This window comes from Solanum lycopersicum, chromosome 3, assembly GCF_036512215.1.
Source record: "Solanum lycopersicum chromosome 3, SLM_r2.1".
NCBI classification, from domain to species: domain Eukaryota; kingdom Viridiplantae; phylum Streptophyta; class Magnoliopsida; order Solanales; family Solanaceae; genus Solanum; species Solanum lycopersicum.
The window spans coordinates 3,024,135-3,036,654 of record NC_090802.1 but is presented as its reverse complement, the minus strand read 5'-3'; the positions used below and the strand labels follow the sequence as shown (position 1 = coordinate 3,036,654).

At 33.2% G+C, this 12,520-nt stretch overlaps 1 protein-coding gene across 2 annotated transcripts; it reads right to left on the bottom strand.

Annotated features, from left to right (window-relative positions):
* Positions 1-2,685: 2,685 nt before the first annotated feature.
* Positions 2,686-11,511, bottom strand: LOC101258037 (uncharacterized). Of its 2 annotated transcripts, none has more exons than XM_010319192.4 (9): positions 11,166-11,511; positions 9,236-9,330; positions 8,748-8,827; positions 7,025-7,066; positions 6,816-6,943; positions 4,386-4,566; positions 3,843-4,021; positions 3,364-3,591; positions 2,686-3,250 (listed from the first exon to the last, which is right to left on the bottom strand). In XM_010319192.4, exons 1-9 carry the CDS (start codon positions 11,336-11,338, stop codon positions 2,977-2,979), a joined length of 1,380 nt encoding a protein of 459 aa, XP_010317494.1. In that variant the 5' UTR covers positions 11,339-11,511; the 3' UTR covers positions 2,686-2,976. The 2 variants fall into 2 exon arrangements, with proteins under 2 accessions (XP_010317494.1, XP_004234197.1); XM_004234149.5 differs by having other exon boundaries at positions 2,686-3,259; positions 11,166-11,502.
* Positions 11,512-12,520: the final 1,009 nt, after the last annotated feature.

Here is a 12,520-nt window from a genome sequence, read left to right as displayed (position 1 = left end):
AAGACACGATAATTGAAATTACAAGAAACAACGACTTAGGGAAATAGACTTGAAATTTAAAATTAAAAGTTTGGAAGGGGTTCAGAAGACAGAAAAAGGAGATGAGGTTATTCAGAATCACAAATAACTTTCTTTTTCCTTCGTATCTGACATATGTTGATAGTGAAATATAACACATATATGATGAAATTGATCGATGTGCATAAAAATTGATCTCTCTCTTTATATATTTGTTAGAATTGAATTACAATTTTTTACTTGTGGTAAATCAAAAAGAAACAAAATATCTACTTAATTAATAAACATTGAACGGATATACATATTTAAGCAACATTCATATAACATATGGTTAAACTTCCAAAAATGTAACAGATTTCTATATACTTACACGTAAATATTACAATAACAATCACGACGATCATTACTGAGTAATAATTTCCTTATTATCATGATCTAGGTTCTAATTTTTTTTCTTAATTGAAAAATTAAGAACACTTTGCAAATTGCATTAGTTAGCTCTTCAAATGCAAAGAATTTAGAGCATGCGAAGAGAAAGACATAATATCAATATTTATTGGAGTTCGGAGCGGGTATAAAATATTAATAAAAATTTCAAAACGATATATAAAATTTTATATTAATCAAAACGATAAAATTGCTGAAACAACAACAATTTCCTCCGCCGGAAAAAGTAAAATCACTACTACCGCAGCGATTTTGCAAAATATAAATTTTTTTACAAATTGCAGCTATAATTTCATTAGCATCGAGATTAGTAATTGTGTATTTCATATTTTTTTGTAGTTTACGTGAATATGCCTTACAATTAATTACTTGACTAACATGATATAATAATTTTTTAAATGAACAATATCCCACAAATTATACTAATATAATTTCCTTAGAATATCTTATCCAAATAGACTCTTCCGTGAGAGTTTTTCTTTTTTATTTTACATGAAATTTAACTCCCTAAAAATATGACAATTAATTTCTTCATTGGTGCAATAAAATAAATTTTAAAACGGAAAATATTTTATAAATCATGCTTAGTATATTTTACCGAAATGCACTCTTTCTTGTGAGTTTCTTTGACATGAAATTTAGCTCCCTTACGAAAAAAATTTACATAAATATACTATAATTAAAAAATATTTATCATTATAGCAATAATATTTTTTTTCAATTGATCACTTTTAATTCATTCATAACACAAATTTAATACATTTTACAAAGAACAATTTATTATTCACATATAATACAAGTTTTAATGATGGATAATACATATACATTTTAGTACACTTATAATACAATGTGTCAAATTTTTACCAAACAAACATAATATATTTCAAAAAATAATTATAATACATATATATATGTTATATACATAATTCACTTTTGATATTTATTGTAGATTTAACATAGTATTGTTATAAATGATAATAAATAAAAAATATCTCTAAAATCCGTAATTATTTATTAAAATGTATCAATCACGTAATTTTTTCAAAATGAATTATATGCTTATCTAATGAATAATTTTTGCAACGCTTGTTAGGAAAAATTAGTTGAAAAGACAAACATTTATACTATAAATATATTACGCGCCACAGTTACGGTTTCAAATATTTATGATTAGTGGTTATAGTTTCTTAAAATTTTTGCTATTCAAATTTCTAATTTTGTATAATTGGAATTATTATCGTAAAATTCAGATTTTGTATATACCTACCTTATTTATTCGTATGGAATTTGTTGATACATTTTATTTGTGTAAGTTATGAAAAAATCATAATAAATTACCATGTTTGTATATTGGCAAATGAAATATACAACTGGAGTTCTGAAAAATTCTTATAACAACCGAAATATACAAACAAAGTTCTGAAAAATTCTATATAAGTATAGAATTTGTATATATTTACCTTGTTTGTATATTTAAAGCTAAATATACAAACAAAAACACTTTTGACAAGCGAAATTATTGCTATAAAGCGTAATTAAGCAAATCGTAGCTATAGAGCGTGGTTAAGTTTAATCTATATGATATTTATGCACCATATTTCGAATTGAACAAAATAGTTGACAACTTAATGACTTTATTACCCTTGGTTTAGAAAATATTCAAAGCAGCCACCTAATTTTAGAAAAATATAATAAGAAGAAAACCATATGCAAATATAAATTTTGTTTTGGTCTCTAATAACGGACGAGATTCTGGATGAGGATTTTATTTACTTTGAAGAAAAGGTGTTATACAAGCCTTGGAGCCTATTTTAAAATAGACAAATGAAAGTTATTTATTTCACTTGCTAAATAAAGATAGTTAAAAAATAATAATTAAAAAAAAAAGAGTGGCTAAAACAATTGGTAGTTGAAAATATACAAGGTATATTTGTAAAGTACATATAAAGAGGGGGCAGAATATGTACATGGAATAGAAGTGTGTGTGATTAAAAATGATTTATTAGTATTTACAAGTAAAATATAGTACGTAGCATGTTAATATGTTAAACTAATATATGTTTGGGAAACTAGTACATAGTAAAATAAGGTATAACATAATAGTATATCAAGTATATTGTAATGTATAACTCATACTTGAGCCTAATTGGACTGATTTTCCACACATTATTCAGATACATGTATCTATGGTATATGATAGATCAAAGTATCACTAGTATCTTTACATCTTTGAGGCTTGAAGGATCATAAAGAAACTCAGTAGTTTACAAGATGCAACTGCTAAATCTCAAAAGTATACATTGTTACAATAATCTATATGCTACAACAGATGCTGATATTGATCTATTCTAACCAAATTTTGCCTCATCCAATCAGCTAAAACCTGAGAAAACTATCTCCCAGCTACAATATAAAGCCAGCAACAGCAGACTAATATACATTTAATTATTTCCTAGAATTACATTGTAAGCAGCTAATTTGACAAGGAACAAAAACCTGGTCAGAGGTTGTTTAAAAGGTTCCTCCTCGAACCCATCGAGTTGAACCTCCCTTTGCTGCACTAGAATGATAGTCACCAACGTTAGCTACGAATAAAGGATCCCTCTCCTCAAATGTTATTTCATCAACATTATTCCCAGATGAGCTTTTCTGATCTGTATATTCCAGTTCTTTCGTCAAATCCTCCATTGTCTTCTTCAAAGTGGTTTTGCTCACCTGTCCACCCTCACCCATTGAGATACCAACCATAGTAATCTTCGGAAGAAGAGGTGATGGATGTACCTCTCTGTATTCCCTGACAGTATTAAATCCATTAAAAATCTTAGATTTTTTTCCAAAAACAGAATTAATTTTTTAATGGCCCACGTTATTTTCATGGAAAAGTAAACTGAATAGGACCTTTTATCTTCCATCATCTGCTGCTTCTGTCCTTTACTCCATGCAGGACTCAACCAGCCCCCAAAAGGGAGTCGGATATCCAGCCCTAATCGTTTCTTATTGGAGACATTATCAGCTCCCTCGACTGCTGAGGTGCCAATGCACTGTAGTTGGTTATTATTAGCCTCCAACGGAGAATTGTTAACAAACCCCGAAATCCTACATGCTCTCTGGAAAGACGCTGCGCTCCTGCAAAATCAAACAATTTTGGGGATTGAGTTATTGCAATCAAATGTTTATACCATCCAAATCTTTGCTCAGAGTTTGGAGAATTCTGAGACACCCAAATCTAGCCACTGACAATGTGACATAGTATGATAAAATAACGTCACTATTAAAAGATTTCAAAAATAACGTCACTATTAAAAGATTTCAAGGCATGAACCATGTGAAAAGATCACTTCTCCCTACGAAGGAACTCTTGAAAATGAATGAGCTACCTCTTTTCAAACGAGTCAACCATGTAAGGGAACTTGGGTTGAATTCCTGTTGCTTTCCGCAACCACCTGTTCCCTAGAAGAACCTTATCGACAGCATGTAAAAGCTGAATTTCAGCAGCCTTTGATATGACACTCAAAGGTATCGCTGGTGGACCCACTTCATCGAGTGCATCTTGCACCTGTCAATCATTAAACCAATGGGTTGGTGATATTTTTATTTTACACAGCACAACAAAATAAACAGATTGCTAAAACAAATAAAATATTAAAAAGAACCAAGGTAATTGCTGATGGGTACACTTCGATCAAGATTATAGCCACTCATAAGATCACCACATTTGTGGTTGGTGAACTTTCCCTGCCCTTCAAATCCATGTAAAAAATTCAACAGATTCTACAGTGCATCCGTCTCTACCCCACCCCCAAAGCAAACTACAGGGGAAACCACCTAAGAAAATTTATCACCATCCTCCTTTTTAAAGTAAAATTCATCACTATTTGTGTTCCTCCTCACACATTTTCAATCTCTGACCAGTTTAGTACCTCAGGAGGCTCCCACATACTATCTCCCATCTCTTCAATTACATCGGCAGCCAAGTTGTCATCAAAAACATCCCTTCGACGTTGCATGTGTCTTGTTTGAATCAGTGAATGGAAATGTTGGTCAACAGATTCTTCAAGAATGTTATCTAACATGTTTTTGTTAAAGAAATAAGGAGTATACCTGATAAGAAGATGAAGAAATTCATATAAGATGACAAGGAAAAAAAAGAAAGAAAACTAGAGATTGAAGCTGCCAAAGAAAACAGTTAATAGGAAATCCTTATTTAGGATTCTTCTTTAACAATTCAGTTTTTCAGAAGAGTTGGTTGATAAAGTGGTTTCGACAAAAGGTGAACTGGACACTCCACCATTAAAATTAAAAAACAAATAAAATAAAATAATATAAGTGGACTGGACAGTCTAAATTTCATCCACAGATTATGTTGTATACTTCAAAAGTTTGTATTCTTAAAACTGCTTCACCCACATTTCAATCAGTCTCACAAATTTACAGAATAATTGATGAAGCAGGTGGTTAATTTGAGAGCCTTTGCACCAAAAGATCATTCAATCACCTCATCCTTGAGAGTGATCCGAATTGATATTTTGTCCACTATTTTTATAGAACACCTTAGATAAAACATGGTTACAAGAGGATAGTCATTATAGGTAATTGTTCAATGTTAATTTGGGCTATAACTCATGATCCTCTGTTTCTCAACATTGATCATTTCCCGATGGATCACGAAAGGCTATACATTTGGATCCCCCTGTTTTACTGTACCCAGAATTTTTCTTCCATTTCAAACCTCTCCTCACTGAAGGGACAAGGAAAGCACTACCAAAATGAACACATTTACTGACTTGTTCATGAATTTTATGATGAACAAATTACAAATTACGAGACTGAGTTCGTAGACACACTACATCAGCTTTCCATAATTCCATGTATGTAGAATGTTTCTGATTAGCCTCCTCCTTCTGCCAAAATTTAGCCCCCTAAAATTCCAAGGCATTCTTTCCAACTTCATTGATCTTTTATTGCTAGGTATCCCCCCACCCCCTCCTTCTTGAGCCACAACTCCAGAATTGGCATCAAGCTCTAACCCTTTCAGTTCATTCACCCCCCTTCTTTTTTACAATAGCTTGCTCCCTCTTGTTCATCCGGTTGTTGCTGTCTATCTTCATAAATAATTCTTTGGCCTTCTTATCACACCCTTTAAGATCTACACCCAATTCTGCACTTAGTTTGATGGTATGTTGTTAAATCCATTCTGAAGTGTTGGTGTCTTGAACAACCTCCTCAACTAGTAATTAGATTTTCAAAGGAATTACATCTTCTTCGATGCAACTTGCTACTTCATCCTGTTCCTCTTTGTCTACTTGCCCAGGTGGAGGATTATTCCTACCTTCATTCAGTGGACTATATGGAGAGAGGAATGACAGATGTTCCAAAAACATAAGCAGCAATGTGCAGGAGTTAAACTTAAATGTATTTTGTTATTCTGTTTTTGGTGAACAAATGTTTATTCTAATGAGACTAAGTCGAATTCTAGATGTTTTAGGGTCTATCTAGAGTTGGGAACAGCTTTTTGGAAGTTTTTTTTTTACCTTCCTCCATCGTCAATATGGTTTTTGTCCAGTACCTAAATACTAATATCAATATGAATATTAGGTTAAACATGTTTAGCTAATTGGTCATGTAAAAGATGACCTTGGACCCAACTCAACCCTAAAAGCTAGCTCATGAGATGGATTGTCCAAAAGACCATATAAGGAGGCAAACAATACACCGATGTGGGACTCCAAGAAATGCTTGACTTATATTTTATTCCATTCATTGGCGTCAAGTTCCATACATAAGCTCTTTGGTTCAATCTCACTCATGTAAGTGATACACTCCTTGAAGTGGATCAACATTTGTCTGATCTTGCATTGCACTGTGCTGAGTCAGTCAGTGTTAGGAGGCTATTCAATTAATGTTTATTCATTTGTTGATTAATATACAAACCCAGATACGAAAATCAAAGGTATCACCCTCTTTGCAGATTTTATTGAATGTTGCAGATTCTTTCACTGTTCTGAATTAAATTAGCAAATAACTCTCATCCCCTTGTTAATCGTAATTCTCAAGATCACAACAAATTTCATCCTGTTGACAATTTATTTCAATTTTTTTTTAAAAAAATGATGGGTTCCTTTGGCCAACAAATTTAAAGGGATTAAGGGACCAATCAGCTATCTTACCATGACCATGAATCCAAAGATGTTTGTACCGTGCAGTAAACTAGTATAGACTTATTGAGACACTGTTATATATCAACAACCCAAAGTGGCCTTTAGTTAACAAGGCTAGTCTGATAATATAGTGAAGCTCCGGATGTCACAAATCAGAAATACAAGTGATCGAGCATAAGAAGATAAAAATACCATTTTATACCATCTGTAGTTGCTATAGCAATATCTAAGTTCTGAGCACTGAAAACAGGAACACCGTCCACCTTTTTCCTTCCATCAGACTGCTGCATAGCCTTAAGCAGTTTGTTGGCTTCCTTGACCTGAACGTGCAGTAAATATTTGCAGAAATTTTAAGCTGATGAATAAGTAGCTTTAACAGTTGATTCAAAACAGCATCAAACCTGTTTCTCATTCGGAACAAATTGGAACAGGTGTGGTTTTTCCTGCACAAGAAAATAATAAGGTGGTAAAATTGTTTATGGAAGATGATAGCATCCTGAAGTTCAGTAAATAGTGGCAATGACAGAACATAGTACATGTACAAATAGTTTTCAGGTGGAAGGGTATCTTTAGACTCCAGCAGGTATCTCTTAGACTATTCAGAACTAGCAAATTTACATCTCTTATTAATCAACCACAAACTAGAGAGTCATGCTGAAAGTTTCATATCTAGATAGCACACAAGGTAAGTTGGTCTTATTTCTGTGACAATGCAGTCCACTAGTAATATTATTTATTATACGATTTAGGCCTAGCACTGCACGTCTTTAAAGTATGTAACCCAGGTCTAAGATTTGCTTCCATATATACCTAGAAGAGATACTAGAAGGCATATGGCAAACTAGCTTGCACACACCTCGAGTAATTCCACGAGGTACCTGCTACCTCACACTAGCGCAGGTAACATGTCAAGCATAATTGATATCTTATAGCTTAACATGCATGTTTTGACCTATAGTAAGCAAATTCAAATTCCTCATCTTTAACCACTTGCGTTTTTAAATGATGTGGTTCACACTGTTCAACTTGGTATTAGAACGGCAAATATCCAACATTTTTGTTCGCGTATCAACAAAATATTTCTACATGCCAGTATTGCTTGCCCAAGAAGAATCAACCCACACACGAGGGGACATCTTACAAATTAGAAGAGTTATATGTGCCCCTCCACTATTGCAAAAGGTTTAATATTGTCTTCCATTATACTGTCGTCCCGATATACTCTTACTTACTTTTGTAAAATTACAGGCATATATGGACCGATAGTATAACGTAGAGCAATACCAAACCTGTTTCAATAGAAGAGGGGCAAATATGACCCCTTTTTTCACACAAACAAATTGTTCCCTTCTTAATAGTTTAACAGGGAAAAAACAATTCAAGGTAAAAGTAAAACCAAAAGATATATGTTTACCTACGCATAAATCACTACAATGTGTTTGATATTTCAAGCCTATATAATATGTTGTCATGCAATTATTTATTTTTTGCTTCTTTTTTTTTTTTTTTTTTTTGGGGGGGGGGGGGGGGGGATTAGTACAAAGAGATGAGTATGTCCTAAACAACATTCAATTAGTTTGTGTTTGTCAGTCTGAAACTAGACCGTAAAGCAGTACTAGATTCAATATGATTCTAATCCCAGATCTCCCACGCAAATTGTGGTGCTTCTCTCCAATTGCTTGATGTTCAAGATTAGTTTATTTGTTTTTTCTACAAGTTCTTGTTGTTGGATCTTAACCTCTTCACCTAACAATGAACTTGTCTTAAGAACTCCCGAGTCCTTAATTCCTACATTGACCCCCCACCCCAAACAAACCAAAAACTCCTTTCTCTTTGTTTTTGTTCTTTTCATTTTTCTTTACGTTTCCATTTAAATGCACTATGGTGATAATGATCTGCTTTTGACATTTGCTTGACTATACTGTAAATTATTCACCAGCAGATATTCTGATCAGAAATATAAAAATTGAAATATTCCTATTAGAATACGATAGTGAAGTAAGCATACTATCTGTTGAACCAATCAGTACCCTTTTAGTACAAATGGAGGTGATTAAGCTCCACAAAATAACTGCTCCAATTTCAAAACAAAATGCATATTCACAATTTTGACCAAGAACGTACCTTAAAATGTTCATATGCTAAATCAAGACGGCATGCACCCACCACTCCACTAGGAATATTCAGCTTTTTAACATAAGAAACTGAAAAAACAAAAAGGCAGCATGTAAGAGACCTCAACAGACAAACCACTATTAAACAGGATATGAGGGACTTCCCCATCATGGAATTATTCAGTAAGCAAAAGAAAGAGTTTTGAGTTGCACGATTTTTTAAATAAAAAAAGATAAAAAGAGTTTGAATTACATGACCTAAGATTTAAAGGGATATTTTCAAGCAATCTAACCAACAACCAGAAAAGGGAAAGGGAGGAAGAGAGATGGAGGGTGTAAGCTAAGGACCTAAAGAGCTCATTGGTTATACAGTTACGGGCATCTTATCACTTTATAAAAAAAAAATGAGTATCCATCCATGAGATTAATATGTTCCCTGGGAGAGTGGTGGCAGCATATAGAAAACAGAAATAAATATCTAACTGGTTCAGATAAGACCTGCATCACCGAGATCCATAAAAAAACGAAATACTGGACCATTTCTTTCGCTCTTAGTAACTGCTGCAAACATTTTCTTCAGCCATTCTGGAGTCCTGGAAATCACAAAATTAATCTTATGAGTGACACTATATACTCAACATACAATCTTTTCGAAACTACAATCTAGTATGAGAAGATATGGTGAAGATAAGATACTGATATAAAAGATCACTATACTCTGTGCAAATATTATATACACACTGGCCAACTAAGAATTTACTTGTTAACGACAAACAATTCCATCAAAACTTCAGCAGATATCACAAAAGATATGATTTCCAGCTGCATGCTCAGGTCATGAATCATATTAAGCACAAGTAGTTTACTCGACCCAAAAATAAAAGACCCAAAACAAAGATAAGACACCTCTTGCTTCATGGACCCACCGAAAAGGTTTTTAATATGCAGCTGCAGATCAAATGGAATTCACATACAAGATTATCAACAAAATGTCGTTACATAATACTAAAGACCCCATCTATCACTATGACTCATATTTTTATGCAAGATACTTGCAGAAGTGAAAGAGACGACTGTTTCACATTTTTTGTGACAAGGCTATTTAACATGTGATTTAAGAAAAACTACTACATGTAATTTTTATTCACCATAGTTGTATTTCATTGCAATACTTGTCCACGAAACAGGTCTTGAATTAAGATGGTAAACATTTCTCCTCACTCGATGGTGAATCTTGATAATCAGATATTAGGAATCTATTAGGAGAAAAGCTAGTTGGAGGATGGTAAGAGTTTTTCGAGTCGCAAAGCAACAACCAACAATGGCTTCTCGTTTTTACCCATAATCAACAATAGCTTTTCAGCAGTATAAATTTTTCTCATAACTTCTATTTTAATTGAGTAAGGATCAGTTGTTACCCTCTTCACAACCACTATTAAATGCAATAATTGTGTTGCCTTTTAGTGCTAGGAAAGATGCCCCATTCATTCCTCTATATTCGATTATGATAGGAGTAGTTTCAAGTTTATTGAGCAAGCAAACTAAACTTTGCTCTAAGCACAAAATCTGACTAGCTTTCTTAAGACATTAGGAGTCTTAATGAATTAATGACTAGCAACAACTAATGCCCCCATTCTCCAGTCACTACCTCAATAAAAAGTCAGAAAGTTGAAACTTATTTAAGCAATCTTCCAAGCCATTGAAGAAGTCAGAACAACCTTATGACTTCTTATGCAAGAAGTGATTATTGACACTTCCAAAGGGTACAACTTTGAAGTCATGAACTCATATTAGAGCTTCTTAAAGCTTCATTCTTATTTCAATGCTTTATGACCTTAACTTCAAAAAAAAATCAATTCATTTTTTGTAACTGTGGTGTTTGGACAGCTTGGGCACACCTAGATTAATTTTACGGGATACCTATCACCTCCCACAAGCAACAAGTACCCGATAACTCAATCCACCAAAGCTAGAACAAATGGAAAGAAACCACCTAGAACACACCATGGAGTGCACCATAACTTAGATAATTGTTTATTGAATCCAGAGTAATTAGAACATCTTCTTCATTTGCTTTCCCTGTGTCTCTCTTTCTGATTGCTAGCATTCAAGAAGTCACATTTATGATTTTTTTACTACACATTTTTTTTTCTAAATATCCATTTAGCTGCTTCTCATTCTGGCCATCCCAGAGTACAATAAAAAACTGTGTTCATTCTTCAAGTGTTTGTACTCCCGTGAATATAGACAACTAATCACTCCCCCTTACACTAATGTTCTATCTCTCAATTCCTACTGATGCCAAAAACATTGCAAAGGAAGAAAAAAGATAACAACTTGACTGTATCTATATCAATTTCAAACATAATCTGACATGACAGTACGAGAGAAACTCAAAGGTAATAGGAAAAACACATACAAGGATTACCTTTTGGAGAGAAAGGGTATGTCAAAATGGGTAGATACAGCCATAAGACCGGTTCCGGAAAGGTCACACATGCTAAAAACCTGACCAACAAACGCTGGTCCACCTTTTCCGGTGGTGTTGAGCCCAGAAATCCTTACCGACGATGGAAAACCCGACCCGGAATCCGAACGCATGTTTACGATGAGCTTATCAGGGCAATTGAAGAGAAGAATCAGAGAAGGGCAAAGAGGAGAAGATTCTTGAAATTGGGCAGCAGATAAAAGGGAATAGGAAGGAAAAAAATTGGATGAAGATTGAAGGGGGGTAGGGATGAGGTTTTTAATTTTGGTTCACTCTCACTAGTAGCCATGGAGGGTCCAAGGATAAACTGGACTTTTTGAGGAATCTTAGGGATACTTTTGTCATTTTGATAATTAATCTTCATAGTATTATTTTATTGTTTGGTACCGATAACTTATCGGTTATCACACTACTAATTACTAATCCCGATATAACATAATTCATATTACATTTTATTTAGATGGTTATTACTAGGGGCGTACACTATTCGCATTAAATTGAATAATCAAATTAAATTTTTATTCGGACTGATTTTTTGTTTTCTCGAATTAATTTGGAGTAATAAATTGTTTTGTTTAATAGATATACTTATCAGTATTGTGTTTTAAGTATCACTTATGATTTGGTTTAGAAAATATATTTAAGAGATTCAATGTTGTTACTTTAGTTATGTTACTAATTATTGACATAACCAAATCAAAAAAATTGAATCAAATAGAGGAAAATCAAACCAAATCAAATTTATTTTGGATCGGATTGGATTGCACTTTTACAAAATTGAATAGTGAAAAATCAAATGCACACCCCTTGTTATTACGTATTATTTCATAATGTATTATATTGTATTATACCATATTTTATTGTTTGGTAAAGCTAATATGAATGAGTAGGGTAAGAGATTAAACATAATTATTAAATTAATAAATAAAGATAAAATGAGTAGAAAATATTAAGTATCGATGTGCTCTGGGGTGGGTTTATGGGTACCAGTGAGGTGTCACGGCACCCAATGATCTCAAAAAAAATTTATGTGTGTGTGTGGAGGGGTGTGGGTGTGCGTGTGCGTATGTGTGTGCGCGTGCGCGTGCGCATGCGTGTGTGAAGAGAATATATACTTTCTTTTTCACCTATAAAATTATATGGTGAACAGTTCAATTGGCAAACCAGACAATTTGTTCACCAGTAGCACAGGATCGAACCGTTTATGCAACATTTATTTTTGAAAGTTTTTTCAATCTTTCTTTCTTTTGGTCATTCTTATTAATGTGCAAAAGTTTTGTTTTTTTCCCTTCCAT